Genomic DNA, 23,323 nt, shown 5'->3' with positions numbered 1-23,323 from the left:
TAAACATGTCTTAAGCTTGTTGCTGTGATAACCTTTCGTATCTATATAATGCATTATATCAGGATTTACTTCCGTGTTGCATTTTTCTAGTGAAACATGCACTTTGCAAACAAAAATCAAAACATAGACAATCCTCACATCTATTTCATTGACAACTATCTCTGTTTAATCAGTCCAGTTTGCTAACTCGTTGGTTTCCATTCTTTAGCACTAAGCCAACCACACAGACCACCACAACCAAGCCCTTCAATGCTCCACTGTGTGCTGAGAACTACCCATACTGGACTCCCTTCATGAACGGTGACAAGCCCAACGAGAACCAGAACGATGGCGACATTGAACTTGTCGACTCTCTGCGTCCTCTGTACACATTCTGTCCCACCGAGATGATCGATGACATCCGTTGCAGGTACGATATTCAATTCTATTGATGTCAAAAATTTCACAGTCGAGTCAAACTTTATTGCACAACAATTGTAACAGATACAATTAGTAAGGCAAAACATTATTTAAGACTACTGGCTAGTTACTTTAATCGAGTAGACATAGATTATAAGCTATATGATATGATAGAAGGCACAATGTGATGTTATACATGTATATCTACTATATATACAGCTACGTAATGTAATGCAGTAACCTTACAGTCGATCTGTTTTATTCTTTTCTTCGTTACAAGTATTTAGGACATGTCTTGTTTTAACAGTTTCAAAACAGTGCGTGTATCGATGTTAACAATGTCCGTGTCTTCTGCTGAACAGGGAAGTAGGAACTGGTGCTATGCCCACAGAGAACATGGTTGTGTGTGACTACACCACTGGTCTGCAGTGCTTCAACGCACTTCAGCCTGACGGCTCCTGCCAGGACTACGAAGTCAGCTTCCACTGTGCCTGTGGCCCAGGTTAGTCAACATTCAGCTACTCTTTTAGTTGATTTTTCTTATTTTGTATTATGTAAAAAGAACAAAGGTTGTGTGTAAACGTTATTCATGTCTTTACCAGTTATGGTTGCAGCACATCTTTCTCAACATTGTTTGCTTAGATACGTGTTTGTCATTACTTTTTTCCATATCATTTGCTTTTAGCACGATGCTGCAAATTTGAGTTGAAAATTCAAATTCTGTTTTGCTTATTTTGTCCAGAAACCACAACTGCTACTCAGGCCACCACTACTCAGGCCACCCCTACTCAGGCCACCACTACACCTGGTACCACTACTGGTAAGAAAGGAATATTCATCTACAATAAAGTGACACAACAAACGATGAGCATTAAATTTCCAAGATAGATAGCATGACAGACCACAGGTACTTGTAACAGCAGTTAAAGTATTAAAGAAAGTTGTTTTGATGATAGGCCGTTACTGTGTGCAGTTGAGTGTACAAAGTGCGTCAAAAAAAGTGTCCATCAACATCCCCTTGTATCTTCATAGGTGTGCAGACCACAGAGAAGCCAGTCACAACCACCCTGGCTGGAGAGACACCTGTCACTCAGACTATTGCCACTGTCACTGTGCCCACAACCACCGGGACGACAACCATCAAGCCAGGAGAGACCAGTATGTGCATTATGCTTCTACGCTGCTCTTTATAAGTCAGGAACACCATCAGAAACTAATGTTCCTTCCGATAAACCTGTCTATGAATGCTTTGCAGAAATTGATGTCATCTTAGTAGCTATATTGCTCTGATGTTTGCAAAAACAAAGTTTGCATAGTTTTGTAGTGGAAATAGTTGTCAGAGTGGCTTTTGCATTTACCACAGTTAGTGTCATATGTATCTCCCACAATGTACTCTGATTCCGCATTGGACTCATAAGCCACAGTCGGACACACCAAACCTAATGTGATGCTGTTGGTCATAGTCAGCAACAACGGAGAAACAAAAAAGAAAATAGAAAAAAACTTTGATTCCTTTGTGGCCAACTGTGGCTGGTTTTGTCAGTTTCCTTTGAGCCTGAGTGTACTAACTTATTCTAATGATTGTTCCCTCCTTGTCCTCCAGCCATCTGTGCAGACTACAACCCGTGTGCCTTCACCTGCGGCTCCATCTGTCACTCCATGTACATGCAGTACACAGAGTGTTACGGCAAGCCGGACGACTACTGCGTTGCTGCCTGCACCGACGCCCCCAAGTGTCCACCTGGCACCTTCATGGACAACCAGAACGGCCAGCTGACCTGCAAGCCTGAGGGTGACTGCCCATGTATGCTGGAGGATGGCACCATTGTGCCTGTGAGTACTCTAACTCTAACCTTAGTACAAATCTTCCAAAGTGTCCATGATAATTGGGCAAGCAATGGGACCTTTACTGTATTTTGAAGACAGTGATCTACAAATAGAATAACGTTTGTGTTTAGAAGGCTCATCTGGCTTCCAATACATTATGCACTTGTATTAAGTTAAAGGCTTAAGATGCTAAGCTCCACCACAGCAGCTTTGATATGTCAGGAAAACACTATGCAGCAGCTGCAACTGAAGGTGATATTCTGCATAAATCCTTCTGAATGTAAGATATATTCATGGCAATGCTTTCCCTGTGACCTCCTCTAGCCTGGCTCCTCCTGGATGAACCCTGATGACTCCAGGTGTACCTGCTTCGCTAACGACATCCAGTGCATGAACCCCACCACCCAGGTCATCACCACGACCAGGTAATACAGGCAGATTCCCAAAGATGGCAATAATGAACCATTAATTTTACATAGTCATGTTTTAGCTGTCTTCTTTTGATGGATAACAGAATGTATCCTCTAGCCATGCCATGTTGTGATACCAAACTCAGTAGATGGTCTAAAAATCTTACTTGTATGGTTGCCTTTTTAAGAATGCAATTATGCTGTTGAACTGTAAGCTATAGACTGTAGTATACAAGCTAACTTTTGTCACCACACAAGTTATCAAAATTTCACTTTGCTCACAGGCCAGTAACCTATATATAGACTGAGTATAGAAGCTATTTTTTGTCACCATACAAGTTATTAAAAACTCACTTTGCACACAGGCCACTAGTGACTGGCACTGCCACCCAGATCACCACCACCACTGCCCCAGTCACCGCCACCAGCACCAGGCCAACCGGCGTGTGCGTGGACGGCTGGACTCCATACATGGATGTGGACTCCCCTGACACCGGGCGTGACGGCGACTTCGAGACCCTGGATTCCCTGAGGGATCAGTTCTACTTCTGTGACCCGGAAATGATCACTGGTGAGAGAGAAATTTGTGTATTGTAGCATGGGTAGTCCAGTGGTTAGCGACCCTGCCTCTGGACTAAGAGTTTGAATCCCGGCTATAGTTGCTCAACCTGCATTCCTGCTACTGGAAAGGGTTGCAGTCCACTGTTCATTGTTGAAAAGAACTAGGGGAATTTCCCCGGTACAAAGAATCTGTAAATACTGCACCTGAATCTGTCTTTTCTATCACAAGCTGTGTAAGAGTAGCTCTTTGATAAGCTCAACTGGTTTGAGATCACTTTAAATTCACTTTTCTTTCAATTTCAACAATCCACCAAACTTTGGGGTCAAACTTGCCTTGGAATTACAATGCGTTATTTCAATCTTTTCTGTCCCCAGATATCCTGTGCCGCGTGGTTGGCACCGACTCCACATACTCCTTCCAGACTGGCGAGAACGTCATCTGTGACGAGTTCACGGGTCTGAAGTGCTTCAACCAGCAGCAGCAAGATGGCCGCTGTGAGGACTACGAGGTCTCTGTGCACTGTCAGTGCAGCCACGGTGGGTTTAGATCCTTGTATTTAAAGAAGTGATGACCTCAATGGGGGTTAAGAGCTTGATACAATGGTAGAATATGTAAGAATGCCATGATTTTTTACTGTTCTTTATACAGCAAGAAAATTTGTCTTTTGATATCAGGTTAATCTGATAAGAAACATGTTTGACTCACTCTTAATCTCAAAACTGCAGAGACAACAACTGCTGGAACAACAACCACCACTGGTGCAACAACCACCATTGCAGGTGGCTTGTCCACAACCACCCTCCCCATTGGAGAAGTGACCACACAGAAGCCTACCACAGCAACGGCTACTGCCACTGTGCCAGCCAACCCAACCACCACCAAGCCTGGCCAGATCACCACCCTGCAGACTCTGCCAACCTTGTCTCAGGAGACCACCACTCTGCCTGGTGTCACCACCACAGCTACTGTCACTGATATTGGTGTCACCCAGACTGTGTCCATCGGAACCACTGGCAAACCGACCACAACTCTGTCCACGGCCACCACCAAGCCCACAAGCACCCAGGTGTTCACTGATACCACCACCAAGCCTGTGACCACCACAGCCTCTCAGCTTGACCAGTGCAACCAGTGGACACACTGGACCAGCTTCGACACTCCCAACGATGATGGCTCCGACGTTGAGCCTATCGACCAGATCCTGGCCCAGTACAGCTTCTGCAAGCAGGTCAGCTCCTACTTTTTCTCTTTTCATCAACAGCTTTTTGATACCAACTAGATGACAAGCATGTATGCCTACTTTTTAAAAAATGGCGTCATTGTATTTAACATCTGCTTTCCCTTTTCCCCAACAGGACATGCTGCAGCTGATCCAGTGCCGCATCGTCGGCACCGACATCATGGCTCAGACCTCCGGAGAGAACCTGGAATGCTCCACAGATGTTGGTCTGCAGTGTCTGTACCAGGACAATGCTCCAATCCCATGCAGTGACTTTGAAGTCCGTGTCCTCTGTGTGTGTGGTACGTTCAAATGCTTATCTCATTTCCTGCACTCATTCCCTTCATGTCTTGAAGTCAAATTGTATTAGAGAAAGAGAGAAGTCTTTTTCAAATATTGACGACCGGTAGCATATCTGTCAAAGGTATATGACTAAAGGTAAATAGACCTACAGTTATGCTATTTTCTGCCAAACTACTTCATGAGAAAATTTTCTTTCTTTACAGAAGAGACAACAACTGCATCTCAGACCACCAAGCCAACAACTTTGGCCACAGTCACACAGACCCAGCCTGAGACCACCACTCAGACCGGCACCACCAAGCCCACTCCAACACAGACCATCGCCACTGTGCCAACTGGTGAGACAACCACTCAGGTTCTCACTGGCTCAACCGGTACCACTACCATTGGTACCGTCACTGTGCCAACAGCAACCCAAACTCAGGTGGTCACAACCTCCAAGCCTGTGACTGCCACTGATGTTGTCACACAGACGACCAAGCCTGAGGTCACCACCACACTGGCTACCAAGCCAACTGAGACCCAGACAACTCTCGTCACTGGCACCACTGCTGGCACCACCACTGGTATTGTCACTGCCACCATGACCACCAAGCCCACAACTCCAGTGACCACAACTGCAGCACACAATGAGCCTTGCACAGAGCCCATGGGTATGGAGAATGGCCTGATCAAGCCAGACCAGATCACTGCCTCCTCTCAGCTGGATGACCAGCACAGTCCTGATGAGGGAACCCTCAACAACCCAAGTGCCTGGAAGCCTGATGACACCGATGTCAACCCGTACATCCAGGTAAGCCTTGTCAATAGCTCTAACACAGTTGTTGCTCTTTGAACTGTCATACATTCTAAAATATGATCAAAGTTCTGCCATAGAAAAGTTACTTTAACCTGCAATTTCTTCTATCCAGATTGACCTGCTTGAGCCGACCCACGTGACCGGCTTCATCACCCAGGGCAAGCCTGAGACCAACGAGTTTGTCACCACCTACACTGTCTACTACAGCAATGATGGTGTCAACTTTGTGCCATACACTGACGACTTCAACAAGCCTGTGGTACGTTGATTGACATTGTTCACTTGTCAAGCATTTCCTTCATCAGTACATAATTAATATACTATAAGGTGGACAAAAAATGAATATACCTGTACTATTTTAACATGCTCTTTTTGTACCAGATCTTCACTGCCAACAGTGACAGCACCACTCCAGTCACCAACCTGCTGGATGTGAACCGACCAATCACAGCTCAGTACTTCCAGATCCACCCAACAAGCTTCAATGAGGACATTGCCATGCAGGTTGAGATTCTCGGCTGCAAGGGTGAGATACATTCATATTCAGTTAAAACAACTAAAAGAACTTCATGTTGTATTCAATATTCTTTTTTTGTGTCTGAATTCCTCCCTTGTTGAAGATTATACATTCAGTGACAATACAGTCAGTGGCAATGCTTCATTTTGATACTTTCCAACATGGTAACATGTAATGTTTTGTTGTTCAATTTACAGAGACCACCACTACTGTTGCAACCACAACCACTACCAAGCCAACTCAGACCGAGACCACGCTTGTCACTGGTACAACTGGTACAACCACCACTGGTGCTGTCACACAGACCCAGCCTGAAACCACCACCCTTGGAGTGGTTGAGACCACCAAGCCAACCACCACTGGTGCTGTCACACAGACCCAGCCTGGTACCACCACCCTTGGAGTAGGTGAGACCACCAAGCCAACCACCACTGGTGCTGTTACACAGACCCAGACTGGCTTCACAGCCATTGCCACTGGTACAACTGGTACAACCACCATTGCCACTGTGCCCACTGGTCAGACAACCACCATTGCCACCGTGCCAACTGGTCAGACAACCACCCAGGCTGTCACCCAGACCGAGCCTGTTGTTTGCAATGACTGGACCCCATGGGTGAACATGGACAGCCCTGCTGATGGTGGAGACTATGAGACAGTTGCTCAACTTGTCCAGCTCTTCCCATTCTGTCAGGTATTTAAACAGAGTTTGTGTCATTCATAATATCATTTTAGAGGTCAAGACTGCTGAGTCGTCAACTACATTGGTATGATACCAAAGATGATAGAGATGAACTTTGACTCTTCTTTTGACCTTTCAGCTTGATTATTGGTACACTAGTCTTGACTGTTGAACTATACATTCCACATATAAAGTTTGAGTTATCCATAATGTTTTGTAGGTCAAGATTATCAGTTACATTATTATATTACTTCAACAGATACCTAGAGATGTCATTGTTCTTTGACCTTTAAGCTTGATTGGTTCCAGACCTGACATCTTCAATACAGAGTTTGGGTCATATGCAGAATGTTATTTTCTAGGTCAAGAATGTCTAGAACATTATTATATCAATCAAACATTGGTGTGAGACCTACGATGACATAGACATGTACATTGTTCTTTTGACTTTAAGGCTTGATTATTTCCAGATCTGACCCATTCAATTGCACATTCCACCCCACAGGACATGCTGAGGGATGTGGAGTGCCGCGTTGTTGGCACCCAGACACCCTGGTTCTCTTCTGGAGACATGGGCTTGCGCTGCGAGGCAGCATCCGGCTTGATCTGCGACGATTCCAACAACTTCCCTGTTGGCTGCCAGGACTACGAGATCAGGGCTTTCTGCGTCTGTGGTACGTTGCTCTGCTCATTAAGCTCTCAACATGGTAGCTCATTGTAATTTCAGAATCTTACTGAACTGAAAAATAGATAACATTTAGGACATGTAAGACACAATGTATCACAATGGTGAATGCCAGAAACTTCTGTTTGAATGTTTCACATGCTTTTTTATGTACATGCATACACAAGCATTTTTGAAAGCACTGTACTTGTTATGATCATGAATATTTTAGTAACCGATTTCTTCTTCTTCTTACAGCCACCACAGCCGTGCCCACTCAGACAATCTCTCTGACCACAACACCGACAACCAAGCCAACCACCACACAGGGTACTGTTGATGGTGTAACTCCAACAACAAGTAAGCCTTTAAAAACTATTATACATTATGATACATGTATATGCCAGTGAACATTTGATACAGGCTTACAACTTTGAATATAAAAAAGGGCTTAGACATGATAGGATGTTTAGATTTTGATAAAGTAGCAAACTCCAGCACTCCAATATCTTGATCAGACATCATCTTAAGGCATGATTCAAGCACTTGAATATAAGAAGTATCCTCTCTATATCTTTGTGGTAAATGTGTTTGTTTGTTTCATCCATTGCAGCCCTGAAGCCAGAGCCAGTGTGCACTCCTGACATGCATGGCTGGACTGAATGGATGAACGTGCACTACCCAACCCCTCTCACTGGTGGAGACTACGAGACCTACGACAACCTCAGGGACAAGTACGTACTATATATTATTATGTATACATGGCTTTCTGTTTAAGAAATGCAGTTAGATTGACCATTGTTACACAAACCTATTGTAAAACAATTCTTTTCTTTTTCTTTCATAGCACTCAAGTTGTAACATTTTAAAGCTTTTAGAGTAGACACATCTCCAACATACTCAAAAAGCTATACTTTATGGTAGGGACAAAAACAATAAGCTTGTCCGAGTTGAGTCTCACTGTCACCAGGTTGAGAAAATCTGATAAAAATATGGCTTTTGCAGTGTTTGTTTTCTACTATTGTTCACTTACATTGTACACATGGTATATACAGGTTCGACTTCTGTCCAGAGGACACCATCACAAACATTGAGTGCCGCGTGACTGGATTCAACCTGGACTACACCCAGGCTGGACAGGCCGTGACCTGCGACACCAGCGTCGGTCTCATCTGCAACCACAACGACCAGACTGGTCCGACACCGAACTGCTTCGACTACGAGATCAGGGTCTTCTGTAACTGTGCAGGTTGGTGCTATGTAATGCCCTCTTTACCGGCATTATTGTACAATCCATAGAACTTGTGAAGGAAAGGCTTTCAGAGCTTTGGTCACAGGAAGTTATGCATATTGCTTGAATTTTTCTTTTTTTCTCCTTGTGTTTCATGATTTTACTGAGCTCATGTTGTGTTTTGTCGTTTTTTGCACTTGCTACAGAAACCACAACAGCCCAGGTGACTACGACAGCACAGATGACCACAGGTTCTCTTGGTACGCTGACTCCTCCAACTCAGAGCACCATCATGAGCCCTGTCACCACCACCATTGGGGAAGGCACTCCAAGCACTGACATCGTCACCTTCACTGCCTCCACCACCCAACAGGGTACCACCACCCAGAGTACTGCCGGTATCACAACCAAGCCAGTTACCACTACCAAGCCAATTGGTACACTGACACCTACCATGGCTACCACCACCATGAAGCCGGTCACCACCACCATTGGCTCAGGCACTCCAGGTACTGAGGTTGTCACCTTCACCGAAGGTACCACCCAGCAGGTTACCACCACCCAGAGCACCACAGGTACCACAACCAAGCCGCTGACAGAGAGCACTACTACCAAGCGTAAGTGTATCAATAATCAAGTTACATGAGTTGGAAATATTGTAGTCAAATTTGTTATACTTTTTTTTTTTGAACAGCTACTAATAAACCATTGTTGCAGTCTATATGGCTCTAGTATGAACATGCTTATGTCATTAGGTTGAAAATGATAGCATTTGATCTGATTGTGATAGCAGGCTCTTAACAGACGAGTTCTTATTCCATATGCATCCAGCTTTCAGCTCTATTTTAGTTTTGACAAACGATGAATGTTATGATCAATACTATAGAACATATTTCTTTGCCATACCTTCTCTAAATGATTATGAATATTTTTGCTCTGCAGCTCAATTCACATACGAGTTCTGCGTTGACGGATGGACGCCGTTCTACAACACCCACGAGCCAGATGCACTCAATCCTCAGGACGGAGACTTCGAGCCTCTGGACCAGATTGTGACCACCTACAACCTTTGTGGCGGCAACCCTGACATGGTCGAGGCCATCAACTGCCGTGAGGTACAAGAACCTTTCCTTTGTGAAGCCTCAAGAACTCTCATCATTTTTTTTGCATATGCCATGACATTGAGTGTCAAAACTCTTGCACATAAATTTTGTATATATGTTATTAAGAGAAGTTCTCCATAACATCAAGCACAATGTATTTTTTATATCCATGCGTACATTTTGTGAAAAGCCTCTTACAAAATTGCTCATCTCTTTGCACAGAAATATTTTGCACACTCCAGTTCCAGTCCAAGACAGCTTGTTCAGGTAAAACATTGATTTCTGTCCATCTAGGTTGGCTCCATGGCTCCATGGGACAGCACCGGTGCGGCAGGCCTTGTGTGTGACACCACCACCGGCTTCTACTGCTCCAACAACCTGAACTACCCAGTTGGCTGTGATGATTATGAGATCAGCGTTCTCTGTAACTGTGGCGAGACCACCACTGAGGTGAGTAAAAAATACAATTACAGTCTTTAAACCTCCTTGCTCTTTGCCAAACTTGACGGCACAAAGTGAAAAAGTTGATACTTTGAGTAGATTCTGTTTCCAAAGCCTGGAATAGAAACTGGATTTCCACCAATGCAATTAAGTCTTCTTTTACAGGTAGATGTTTGCACATTGATAAAAGAAGACCAGCCATATCTACAACAGTACAGATAAGATCATTGTTGAGATATGGTAGTTAATACTATTTTTTTTTTAATTTACCAACAGGTGTTCACCACCAAGCCTACACAGACCCAGACCTCAATTGGCACCCTGCCTACTGGTACCACCACACTGGCTACCGCCACTACCACCACACCAGGAATGGTGACCCAGACTGTTGCACAGACAACAACCATCGGCCAGACCACCACCAAGCCCACTCAGACCCAGACCTCCATTGGCACACTGCCTACTGGAACCACCACCCTGGGCACTGTCAGCTTCCCAACTGACACCACCACACTGGCCACTCAGACCCAGACCTCCATCGGCACTCAGACCCAGACCTCCATCGGCACTCTGCCTACCGGTACCACCACACTGGGCACTGTCAGTGTCCCAACAGGCACCACCACACTGGCTACCACCACCAAGCCAATTGGTACACTGACACCTACCATGGCTACCACCACCATGAAGCCGGTCACCACCACCATTGGCTCTGGCACTCCAGGTACTGAGGTTGTCACCCTCACCGAAGGTACCACCCAGCAGGTTACCACCACCCAGAGCACCACAGGTACCACGACCAAGCCGCTGACAGAGAGCACTACTACCAAGCGTAAGTTCCTGTTGTTGTCTAGAACCACTGTTTAAAAATCACTAGACTTACTTACAGCTCTAATCTGACCAAACTCTAGTCAGTAGGTTGAAAACATTCCCCTGTAACATTGCAGGTTCTCATTTTTAAACATTGCTTGTTTTATGTATCCTGTGTTGAACTAAACATTCATGGGATGTAGTCGTCAAGTGGAATTGTAACTATCATTTTTCAAAACAATTAATGAATGTCATTACCCTACAGCTCAATTCACATACGAGTTCTGTGTTGATGGATGGACACCATTCTACAACATCCACGAGCCTAACCCACAGGACTTCCAGGACGGAGACTTCGAGCCTCTGGACCAGATTGTGACCACCTACAACCTCTGTGGCGGCCGCCCTGACATGGTTGAGGCCATCAACTGCCGTGAGGTACAAGGATCATCCCTTCCTAAGTTTGTGAAGCCTCAAGAACTCTCAGATTGGCTCATTCTTTTTTTTTAGACAAATCATGACATTGAGTGTGCCATACATTTGTAAAAACCATTGACTTAATAAAAAAAATTTCCATATAGGTTGGCTCACTTGCTCCATGGGATAGCACCGGTGCAGCTGGCCTTGTGTGTGACACCACCACCGGCTTCTACTGCTCCAACTCTCTCAACTACCCCGTCATGTGTGATGACTACGAGATCAGCGTGCTCTGTAACTGTGGCGAGACCACCACTGAGGTAGGTCATAATATTACTATCACTTAACTTCCTGAATGAAAAAAAAACAATGTCAAAAATACATCATGAAAGATTCGCGTTGTCAAGAGATGTTAACACTTTTCTGAATTCCCTGTAAAAACTGTTGATTCAAGCAGACATTGCAACATGTGATGCTTAACTTATTTTTTTAATATCTCCCAACACAGACCCTGACCACTACCACCCAGGCCACCACTACCACCAAGCCACTGGTCACCGATATCTTTGAGACTACTGGAAGCACCACAGGACCCATGGTCACTGGCACCATCGCCACCGTCACCACCCCTGGCCAGACCACCACCAGTCAGTTCACCACCATCCCAACACTCTCAGTCACTGGTCAGTACCTGTCGAAGATGCCTGTTCCAAAAACTGTAAATGCAGACATGTTTGTGGTGTTTTTATGTTTGCGGTGAACTCTTTACTTAAAACCACCACAAAAAGCCACCCCATTGGGTGACTGTAGCGCTATTATTGTTTCAAACGTGAACTCAAAACCAATGCAAACACTCCATTTTCTCTGTACCGGGAAATTAGATCCCCGCAAACATTTCTGCATTTACACTTTGGTCTGTTGATGACCAGAATCTACTTTTGCATCATCATTTTGGGCTGCTTGCCTGAATTAAATCCACCCTGCTTCTGCTTTTACAAAGAATACTAGGAATACTTTTTTTTTAAACTGCCTCTTCAATTTCACTTACCTCTGATGTTTCCTCTGCATCAGGCTGCCCTGATGGCGCAGAGTACTGGACACCATTCCTGAACATTGACAAGCCTGATGCCGGTAGCGACAATGGAGACCACGAGCCCATGGACCAACTGCAGGCACTCTTCCACTTCTGTGACAAGGAGATGGTCAACGACATTGTCTGCAAGGAGACTGTTACAGGTCAGTCATTTTGCTAAAACCAAATGTTTGCAGTAGTAGCGTTCTCATGGTTTTCCTTCCTTCCATTTTGTCTTTATTGTTTCTCCCTTAAACATGTACATAATACATGCATTTTGCATCCTACATAGGTCTGCTGCACACTGGCACCAACCAGGTAGTCACCTGCGACATTGTCAACGGCTTCCACTGTGACAATGCCATGCAGAGGCCTGGTGAGATCTGCCACGACTACGCCGTCTCCGTCCACTGCGACTGCCGCGAGCCAACCACTCAGCAGGTCACCACCACCAAGCCAGCTGGTACAACAACCATCGCTGGTGGCGAGGTCACAACAGCCCTGCCCACTGGTACAGTGACCACTGGTACAACCACCCAGGAGACCTTCACCACTGGTTCAGTTAAGCCTACTACAGCAACAGCTACTGCCACTGTGCCAGGCAACCCAACCACCACCAAGCCCATGTCTACTGCTGAGACAACCATTGTCACTGGTACAACCACCCTGCCCATTGGAGAAGTGACCACTGGTAAGCCAACAACCACCCAGCAGGCCACCACCCAGACCCAGCTCTTCACCGATACCACTGGGCAGACTGGAACAATGACCACCGGCCATGGCCAGACAACATCCGGCCAGTTCACTGTCACACAGACAACATCATCGACAGTCACTGTGGAAGGTGAGAGAGTCAGGCTATAATTCTTATCTGTGTGCTGTGGGTATCAAGAGTTTAAGGGGTCAACCTGATCTTGGCCAATAGATTTTATATGAATCCCAGTTTTGCAAATGGCTGTTTGCTGTTTTTGATTCCAAATTATGTTACAGTGAGTTTCATACCATATGAATATACTATACGATGTTAATTTCTACATGTATATCCAACATTTCTATGACTGCAGATGCAGAAGATAGTGGATCATGTTGATATCCAATGGCTGTGGCTCTATAACTTTCGAATTTGACTTTAACTGTATTATCATCCCCTCCCCTGAGGCATCGCCAAAAACTACTTGTCGGACACTGTCATAGATTTGTCATAACACCAGCTAATTTCCATCCTATTGTTTTGCCTGGATCCAGGATGCAAGCCTGGCCAGCAGTTCTACTGGACACCGTTCCTGAACGTGGACCGTCCGGACACTGGCGCAGACAACGGAGACCACGAGCCCATCGACCAGCTCCACACTCAGTACCAGTTCTGTGACAAGGACATGATCACCGACATCATCTGCAGGGAGGCTGACACTGGTCAGTTGTTTTCACATCTGGATTTAATGTGCATTGTAAATGCGAGATTTAATGAAAAAGTATGCATTCATTCATGTAACATACCATAGAAATCTATCCTGTAAATTTTTGTTTTGAAATGGTAAGTATTGCTGTTGAAAGACAAGTATACTTTTAATTTCACCAGTCAATAGAATTGTAACTACTTTGTTTCATGACCTTAACACTAAATTCTTACCACTTGTTTTCTTTCAAAAAATTGTTTTGTACATTTGCACTACATAAGAGAAGCATTTATTAAATGCTCTAATCGTTACATAGATATGAACCTGAGTCTTGACCATTGGTGTTTTGATTGTATCCAGGTCTGATGCACCATGTGAACAGCCAGGTCGTCACCTGTGACATCATCAACGGCTTCAGCTGTGACAACAACATGCAGGCTCCAGGCGAATCTTGCTACGACTACGAGGTGTCCATCAAGTGCAGCTGCATTGAGCCAAGTACGTTCACATTAGAGAAAGCGTATCTTACATGTCTGAGGTCTTTTCCCACAATCTTCAAGGCTTCATATTTTAAAGAGAGTAGATATTTTATTCCTCTCATTGAAAGTAAAACACTCTCCATTGTGGGCTAATTGTTTTATTTCTATTTTTTTCAATCCAGCTACTCAGCAGATCACCACTACCAGGCCAGGTGAGACAACCACCATTGGTCAGGTGACCACCACTAAGCCAATGAGCACTCAGGAGGTCACCACCACCAAGCCTATCACTGGTACAGTAACCACCGGTACAACCACCCAGGAGACCTTCACCACTGGTTCAGTCAAGCCTACCACAGCAACGGCTACTGCCACTGTGCCAGGCAACCCAACCACCACCAAGCCCATGTCTACTGCTGAGACAACCATTGTCACTGGTACAACAACCATCGCAGGTGGCGAGTCTACAACCACCGTGCCCATTGGTACACTCCCCACTGGTACAACCACCCAGCAGCAGACAACTAAGCCGACCACCACCAAGCCTATCACCACAACTGCTGGAGAAACCACCACCCTGCAGACCCAGACTCAGACTCTGGCAACCCTGCCAACCATCCCCGGGGAGACCACCACTCTGCCTGGTGTCACCACCACAGCTACTGTCACCGATATTGGCGTCACTCAGACTGCGTCCATCGGTACAACAACACCAGCAACAACCACTCAGGCCGTCACTATGTCACCTCTGTGTGTGCAGACTGGCTGGACTAACTGGATGAACCTGGACAGGTAAATATATGGGAAAATAGGGACAGAGAGGGAGAGCTTTGGGACTTAAACGGAAAGATTTCAAGTGAAAAGAAGAGGCTTTATAAAAAAAGACAGTTGAATTTGGTTATCTTTGAAGGCAGGAAGAGATGATACTAATGATTCCTTGGAGAAAGTGGCATTAAGAATAAAAATTAGAAAATGATGATTCATCCGTTGTCCGTTTGTTGATGATAACTCAATGTTTGTTCTTGCAGGCCACTGCTTGGTAACAACAACGGTGATGTCGAGTCCTTCGACTCCCTTCGTCAGAAGTTCCAGTTCTGTGACAGGATGGACATGACCATGGTTCAGTGTCGCGAGGTCAGTTCCTTCGTTAACATATCTCAGACCCTTCTAGAAGATAGAGGGTTGGACAAAAAGAAAGATGGGAAGATGCAGGTAACATCAGAGAATGGGCAGGCATGACAGTAGGTGAAACACTAAGATGTACAGAAACCAAAAAGGGCAGAGAAAAATGGTGGCCAGACCAGACCTTCTGTGGTGCCCTAATGGTCAAATAGTTAAATATAGGGAGAGAAGAGATGACATGAGATGAGAGAAAGGAACTCAAGTCATAATCAAATAGAAGTCATTGTATACACTGTAAAGCAGTACTCTCCACAACCACACCTCATATCCAAAAACAAGTCATGCTTGTCACAAGCATTCATGTTTCTGACCTATAGGGTGAAGAGATTCTGCTACAGTAACAATTAGTTCAGTGCTTAGAAGAGTGGCCCCCTATGGCCTTGCACTGAGCAAGTTTGTTAAAAAAAAGACTGAAGTGTAGATATTGGTTCAGACATTTTCACTTCAGTGAGCTGTCATCACATCAGTAGTATTGATCGAAATGTGATCTCTGTCGTGCAGGTGAGCACACAGGTGGCATCTAGCATGTCCGGCCAGAACGTGCGCTGCAGCCTGGACCACAATGGCTTCCAGTGTCTGAACGACAGGCAGCCCAACGGACAGCTCTGCAAGGACTACGAGATCCGCGTCTTCTGTAACTGTGGCGAGAGTAAGTGGATTGGATGGTTATGATGAGCAGTGTTTTGAATTGACACCTCTTTGTGCTGGCAACATCTATATTCCTAAAAGATAATAATCCAGAAATACTGACTTGACACTCATCTGGTAGGACAATTTGTGATCTGATACTTTGGTCCTCTGTGACAAACTACTACTTTATGCATCCTATTGCAGTTAACATAGCTGACATAAAAGCTACCAAGGCTGTCTTTGTAAGATCTTGATATTTTCCCTCTGGAATGAATGCTGAGTTATCTACTATGTCTAGTATCTATCATCTTCATGTTTTCATCCAATTAATAAATTGTTTGGTTTCTTCTCCTCAGCAACTCTTGCACCAACAACAACTGCTGCAACGACAACACTTGCTACAACACAGACCGCCCCAGTCATCACCACCACAGCTAAGCCAACCACGGTATCTACTACCACTGTCCCAGCCAACCCCACCACGACTCCGACCGTCACCACCCAGAGCACCCTTGAGACCACCACCCAGACCACCCTGCAGACCACCACCCCAGCGGTCTGTGTGGATGGCTGGACTCCATGGATCAGCTCTGACAACCCTGCTAACCCGACCCACCCCAACACCGGGGACATCGAGACCATCGATAACATCCGCGACCGCTACGCTTTCTGTGCTAACGACATGATCGTGGAAATCGAGTGCCGCACAGTCAACACTATGGTAAACAAACAGTCATCATTTATGCAAATTTGCCTTAAACGTTTATACTTTCTGTTTATTTTCTGTTAGATTCTCTCTGCTAGATGTTGAACTCTAGGGGATTTATTACAGTGTTAAAGCTTGTTGCAGACTTACAGACTTTGTAGAAAACTGCAACATTATCATCCAAGAGTATATAGAAAACATTGCATTATATGAAAGCCCATAACTTCAACCATCATTTGTCAACCTTTCCAATGGACCTCAAGACTTTTTCCGGGCTTAATCTACATTCTTATTAGCCTAAATATCTACAAAATGATAAAGTACTGTCTGATTCTACAGATTCTCATTAAAAATGTCTTTCCAAAGACTTTTGCTTAACATTTTCATTTCTCACATGCACAGATTGACTCTGACGCTACCGGCCAGAACGTGATCTGTGACGTGAACCAGGGTCTCATCTGTGTGGACGCCTTCCAGCCTGATGGCCGCAAGTGCGAGGACTACGAAGTCAGGATCAACTGCCAGTGTGGAAGTAAGTTTCCTCTCCCTTCCTTGGAGAAGCTGGAAACTATCTTTACCTTTACCACTCTAAAATTTACAAATGGTATGCAATTCTTTACAACACCTGATGATTGCTAAAAGTTAAGCTCTCAAGAATCAAGCATCTCACTTCTGATGAGACTTTAAAGTCAATCATAATGGGGTTCATTTTGAGTGCCTATATTTCACTAGGTCAAGCTCAGGGGAGGTAATGAGAGAAAAATGGCACACAATTCCTTAAACATAACTCTACATCAAGTTATATCACAGTTGATTGTTTTTCAACCATGAAAAGCTGAGATGATTGATTTAACATATCTACTTTAACAACCACAGCAACTCCAGCACCTGAGACAACCACCACCCAGCAGGTTGTGACTGAGCAGACCACCACCACCGGTACCATGCAGACTCAGACTCTGCCAACCCTGCCAACCCTGTCTCAGGAGACCACCACTCTGCCTGGTGTCACCACCACAGCTACTGTCACTGATATTGGTGTCACCCAGACTGTGTCCATCGGAACCACTGGCAAGCCGACCACAACTCTCTCCACGGCCACCACCAAGCCCACAAGCACCCAGGTGTTCACTGATACCACCACCAAGCCTGTGATCACTACTCAGGAGACACAGACTACCACCAAGCCTGAGCAGGTCACCACCACCCAGGCTACACCTGGTACTCTGCCTACCACCACTGGTACCACCATTGGCTCTGTCTCTACCACCATTGGAGAGTTCACCACCCAGACTGAGACTGTCACTTCCCAGGTAAGCTTTACAGAAAAGTGGACGTTTAATGTTGAATGATTTTGTAGTCTCGTTATAATATAATTGTTTCATACCGAAACAATCACCCTGAGCTCATTTTTGCCTATAACAGTGCAGAGATATTTTGTAGCTTTTCTTTTCTCACAAATCATGCTGTTTTTACTTTTCATAGTTCACAACAACCAAGCCTGTCAACAAGCTAATGATTTTGTAGTCTCCCTTTGGTCTTATTGTTCATACCAAAACAATCATCCTGAGCTCATTTCAGCCTAGTATAACAATGTTTTCAAAGAACGCAAAGATATTTTATAGCTTTTCTTCTCTACAAAATTATGCCATATTTTACTTTTTCCGTAGTTCACCACAACAGCGAAGCCTACCACAGGGTCCACCACCACCACCGGCGTGTCCGACCAGACCCTCCCACCCATGTGTGTTGTCAACGGCTGGTCTCCGTTCATGAACGTGGACTCTCCTCTCACCGCCCCTGGCGACCAGGAGACCATCGATGCCCTGAGGCAGAAGTACACCTTCTGCGCCTACCCAGCCAGCATCGAGTGCCGCACCGTGGACACCCAGCAGACTCCTCAGGTACTGCATTTGTTAGCCTAAACACAATAAAGAATAGAAAATCTTCAATTGAAAATGTTTCACTTAAGATATGTTATAAAATTCATGTAGAGATGATTTAGCATTAACTGTCTTTTGACTTGTTAACAGGATGCCGGAGAGAAGGCCACATGCGACCTGGTCAACGGCCTGGTCTGTTTGAACGAGGACCAGAACCTCGGTCAGACTTGCTCCGACTATGAAGTCAGTGTCTACTGTATCTGCGGAAGTGAGTACTTGATTTCTATACAACCATATTTAGATCTGTAAGTGTATCTGTATCTGTATGGCCGGTATAACTGCCTAGCGGCGTAACACACCAGCTTCACTTATTGCTTTCACTTCAATTTTGTGTGCATGTTGCTCTCTCGGTAAGAACCAAAGATTTACGTTTTTCTGACTAAGATGCTTGTTTGTTTCCTCTCCCTCTCCAGCCACTACCCCACAGACAACAATCACACAGACTGTTGTTGGTGAGACAACCACCATTGCAACTGCACCTACACCAGGCACCACCACCACTGCACAGACACCTGGCACCGCCACACAGACTGTTATTAGTGAGACAACCACACTTGCAACTGGCACTACAACCGCCCAGACACCTGGCACTGCCACACAGACTGTTGTTGGTGAGACAACAACTGTCCAGACACCTGGCACCGCCACACAGACCATTGCAACAGGCACTACAACCGCCCAGACACCTGGTACCGCCACACAGACCATTGCCACAGGCACTACCACTGTCCAGACACCTGGCACCGCCACACAGACCATTGCAACAGGCACTACCACTGTCCAGACACCTGGCACCGCCACACAGACCATTGCCACAGGCACTACCACTGTCCAGACACCTGGCACCGCCACACAGACCATTGCAACAGGCACTACCACTGTCCAGACACCTGGCACCGCCACACAGACCATTGCCACAGGCACTACCACTGTCCAGACACCTGGCACCGCCACACAGACCCTTGTTGGTGAGACAACCACCATTGCAACAGGCACTACAACCGCCCAGACACCAGCCACCGCCACCCAGACTGTTGTTGGTGAGACAACCACCATTGCGACTGCCTCCACAACAACCAAGCCTCCAGTCATCATCACTGACATCTTCACCCAGCCTGCCACCACCACAGAGCGCCCTCAGCCACAGATCATTTGTGTTGAGGATGGCTGGACTCCATGGATGAACTCTGACACCCCATCCACTGGCCCCAACAACGGTGACTACGAGATCATCCCTGTGCTCAGGTAAGCAACATGGCAAAGAGGAAATCAAAGTGTCTCACATTGAACATTTCTTTTCAAATGGTAAACTAAGATTTCCAGACTTGAATGATCCTGAAAATGTGATAATTCATCTATTTTAGTAACCAAATTCTAAGAATCCTGAAAATGGTTTCCTATCTTTTTATAGGGACGAGTATGCTTTCTGTGCCAATGAGATGATCGTGAGCGTGGAATGCCGCATCACCGGAACTGCCCAGAACATCGCTAACGGTGAGAATGGCGTGACCTGCACTGTTGATGATGGTCTGCGCTGCGACAACAAGAACATGGCCATCGGAGAACAGTGTGATGACTACGAGATCAGGTTCTACTGCGACTGTGCTGAGGGTAAGTCATTATTTTGGTTTTGGTTTCAATTTAGCATTTCATACCAGGGTTCTATCCAAGGGTCAACCCTAGCTTGAACATGTTGTAAGGGATTGCATTCATCACTTTGGATAGCGATGGCAGCCTGGTGTATAGGGGACCTTCAGGCGCAAGCCTCAAGCATCAAACCTCTGCACTTAAAAGAACCCAACACACTTAAGAAGACTAGAAGCCTTTTACAGTAGACCATGTTATCAAAGGTCTATAAACTAATGTGTGACAATGCTACTTCTAGTGCTTTCCTTTGAAGTAATTTCACAAAATGGTTTTATGCTCATACTTCGATATCCCATTGACATGTCATTTCAGAAACCACTGTTGGTACAACCACCACCACTCAAGCCACCACTACCAAGCCTGGTGAGACCACCACTCTGGCCACCACCAAGCCCGAGGAGACCACCACCACGGCACAACAGACCACCGAAACCGGCATCTTCACCACCATCATGACCTGGTTCACCTCCACTGGCTCCACGACCACACCCAAGCCAGTCTCCTCCACCCAGCTGCTCACCACCAAGCCAGAGGAGACCACCACCACGGCACAGCAGACCACCGCCACTCAGGTTGTGACCACTGCCACCAAGCCAACCACAGCCTCCACTACCACTCTTCCAGCCAACCCCATCACCGAGACCTCTTCCCTCAAGCCCACCACGCCTGAGGTCTGCGTTGACGGATGGACACCGTGGATCAGCTCCGACAACCCGAGCAACCCCACCAACCCTGCGGGCGGCGACGTCGAGACCATCGACAACCTGCGCGAGCAATACGCTTTCTGTCAGGACGACATGATCGTGGAAATTGAGTGCCGCACAGTCAACACCATGGTGAGAATGTTTTGCTTAGATGTATCTTTTCTGATGTTAAGCGTTGGCAGTTAAATTGTAGGCTCCTACTCTTAGTGCTGTTAACATTTTACACTGAAAAGTTTGATATACTTTTAGTATTTGAGACTTCAGATGGAACACTGAAAACATCTGATTATTTTTTAATGATTAGTTCTGCATACGTTGATGAAAGTTAGACATCCAGGTATTTCAAAAGTACTTCAGCAACTGAATAAGTTTTGTTAACAGTCAGACGTTTCAGACAGCATCTGCTCTGTCTTTGGTCAGTGACCAAACAGTTCTGCAGTTCACTGTCTATGCTTTTCCTGCATATCTTATCACGTTTATTCTCCCTACATTAAAGTAACTGGCATCTTCTCTTGCACAGGTTCCTTCTGATGCCACTGGCCAGAATGTTGTGTGTGACGTCACGCAGGGTCTCCTCTGCAGCGATGCTGAACAGATGGATGGCCGCAAGTGCGAGGACTACGAAGTCAGGATCAACTGCCAGTGTGGAAGTAAGTTTCTCCTCATCTATCTTATAAAGAAGTATGGGAGCTATAGAGTAAACAGCTTCAAACTGTAAAGAGAGAAACAAGTTATGTTCTGTGTCTTGTAAACATCTATCTGTTGTATCATAAAGAGCTGGTGCTATGTACAAAAGCAACCATATCACGTTTTTATAACATTTTTTTGGTATATAGATAGTAGGTAGAGACATTTTCAGGTCTTGTCTTTGCAGCATTGCATTTTTTGTTCACCTCAACTACAACGCATGGTGCTAGTTGTTTTATTTCTGCACCATCAACAATTTATTTACATGGACATGTTTCACTCTGTAGCAACTCCAGCACCTGAGACAACCACCACCCAGCAGACCACCACCACCGGTACCATGCAGACTCAGACTCTGCCAACCCTGCCAACCCTGTCTCAGGAGACCACCACTCTGCCTGGTGTCACCACCACAGCTACTGTCACTGATATTGGTGTCACCCAGACTGTGTCCATCGGAACAACCTCCACCGGCAAGCCGACCACAACTCTCTCCACAGCCACCACCAAGCCCACAAGCACCCAGGTGTTCACTGATTCCACCACCAAGCCTTTCACCACTGAGGCCTTGACCACTCTCCTGACGCTGACGACCACCACAAACAAGACTCCATTCCCAGCCATCTGTGTGGACGGATGGACTGACTGGATGAATGCCGACAGCCCAACCAGTGATGACAACAATGGTATGTTTGCGCATCATTACTAAGAGCGGGGCAAAACTATTGTGAAGCATAACTTTGCAATTGTATTTGTAACCAAGAAACAGCATCTTAATCACATGATTCGATTCTACTCTTGAGTACTCTATATCTGTATCTATTTAGCCACTTGGCATAACACACCAGCTTGCAGGCATGCAGTGCGACAGCAGCTGGTTATATTACACTGAAGGAACAAACACCTAGCTTTTGCACATCTAACTGTAAGCATTGTTCCACTCTATGACAGATCTAGGGGAATAATCACAACTAAGACACATCTTCTGTTGATCTGTTTGTAACGTATGACATAACTGCCAATTTCAGGTGATGTTGAGACCTTCGACAGTCTGCGCGAGATGTACAGCTTCTGTGCTGAGAACATGATCATCGACGTCGAGTGCAGGACGGCCTCCCTCGGCGCACCGTTCCAGATCTCCGGAGACGTCGGCGTGACTTGTGACGTCACCAATGGTCTGACCTGCAGCAACGACATGCAGGGCAACTCCCTGAACTGCCAGGATTACGAGATCCGTGTCCTCTGCCAGTGCTGTAAGAGACTTCTCTTGTCTGTATTTGTATTGTTAAAGAAACCACTAAGTAAAAGGCTATTATGCAAATTATAGTACATGTAATTATGGCCCACCAGGTCGCTTTGGTCAGTGCCAACAATAAAGCAATCATAAATTTGCAGCTGAAAGGCAGATAAAGTACTTGCAGCCACAAGTTGGAAACTTCTGAAGTTTTAACATACATACGCAGGGGTAACAGAACAGAAGTACAGATGTATA

General features: G+C 45.6%; 1 protein-coding gene across 8 annotated transcripts in view; it reads left to right on the top strand.

The window, feature by feature from the left end:
* LOC136446772 (mucin-2-like) overlaps nt 1–23,323 on the top strand; it is a 54,766-nt gene that overhangs the window by 779 nt on the left and 30,664 nt on the right. For all 8 annotated transcript variants that reach the window (XM_066445328.1, XM_066445332.1, XM_066445329.1 and 5 more), the window contains exons 2-44: nt 209–409; nt 762–901; nt 1,142–1,219; nt 1,432–1,557; nt 2,003–2,232; nt 2,551–2,651; nt 3,002–3,207; nt 3,573–3,734; nt 3,924–4,426; nt 4,554–4,719; nt 4,924–5,513; nt 5,632–5,778; nt 5,901–6,045; nt 6,234–6,730; nt 7,224–7,392; nt 7,641–7,742; nt 7,996–8,116; nt 8,438–8,631; nt 8,820–9,230; nt 9,556–9,728; nt 10,011–10,166; nt 10,434–10,989; nt 11,233–11,405; nt 11,549–11,704; nt 11,893–12,067; nt 12,456–12,620; nt 12,749–13,300; nt 13,702–13,869; nt 14,214–14,351; nt 14,515–15,124; nt 15,361–15,466; nt 16,016–16,163; nt 16,501–16,865; nt 17,253–17,382; nt 17,727–18,163; nt 18,521–18,754; nt 18,884–19,001; nt 19,207–20,038; nt 20,205–20,404; nt 20,753–21,276; nt 21,665–21,794; nt 22,119–22,517; nt 22,860–23,084. In XM_066445328.1, the coding sequence (XP_066301425.1) occupies nt 294–409; nt 762–901; nt 1,142–1,219; nt 1,432–1,557; nt 2,003–2,232; nt 2,551–2,651; nt 3,002–3,207; nt 3,573–3,734; nt 3,924–4,426; nt 4,554–4,719; nt 4,924–5,513; nt 5,632–5,778; nt 5,901–6,045; nt 6,234–6,730; nt 7,224–7,392; nt 7,641–7,742; nt 7,996–8,116; nt 8,438–8,631; nt 8,820–9,230; nt 9,556–9,728; nt 10,011–10,166; nt 10,434–10,989; nt 11,233–11,405; nt 11,549–11,704; nt 11,893–12,067; nt 12,456–12,620; nt 12,749–13,300; nt 13,702–13,869; nt 14,214–14,351; nt 14,515–15,124; nt 15,361–15,466; nt 16,016–16,163; nt 16,501–16,865; nt 17,253–17,382; nt 17,727–18,163; nt 18,521–18,754; nt 18,884–19,001; nt 19,207–20,038; nt 20,205–20,404; nt 20,753–21,276; nt 21,665–21,794; nt 22,119–22,517; nt 22,860–23,084 (11,074 nt within the window). In that variant the 5' untranslated portion in view covers nt 209–293. The remainder of the gene's footprint in view (nt 1–208; nt 410–761; nt 902–1,141; nt 1,220–1,431; nt 1,558–2,002; nt 2,233–2,550; nt 2,652–3,001; nt 3,208–3,572; nt 3,735–3,923; nt 4,427–4,553; nt 4,720–4,923; nt 5,514–5,631; nt 5,779–5,900; nt 6,046–6,233; nt 6,731–7,223; nt 7,393–7,640; nt 7,743–7,995; nt 8,117–8,437; nt 8,632–8,819; nt 9,231–9,555; nt 9,729–10,010; nt 10,167–10,433; nt 10,990–11,232; nt 11,406–11,548; nt 11,705–11,892; nt 12,068–12,455; nt 12,621–12,748; nt 13,301–13,701; nt 13,870–14,213; nt 14,352–14,514; nt 15,125–15,360; nt 15,467–16,015; nt 16,164–16,500; nt 16,866–17,252; nt 17,383–17,726; nt 18,164–18,520; nt 18,755–18,883; nt 19,002–19,206; nt 20,039–20,204; nt 20,405–20,752; nt 21,277–21,664; nt 21,795–22,118; nt 22,518–22,859; nt 23,085–23,323) is intronic.

This window comes from Branchiostoma lanceolatum, chromosome 13, assembly GCF_035083965.1.
Source record: "Branchiostoma lanceolatum isolate klBraLanc5 chromosome 13, klBraLanc5.hap2, whole genome shotgun sequence".
NCBI lineage: Eukaryota > Metazoa > Chordata > Leptocardii > Amphioxiformes > Branchiostomatidae > Branchiostoma > Branchiostoma lanceolatum.
This window is presented reverse-complemented; position numbering and strand designations above follow the sequence as displayed.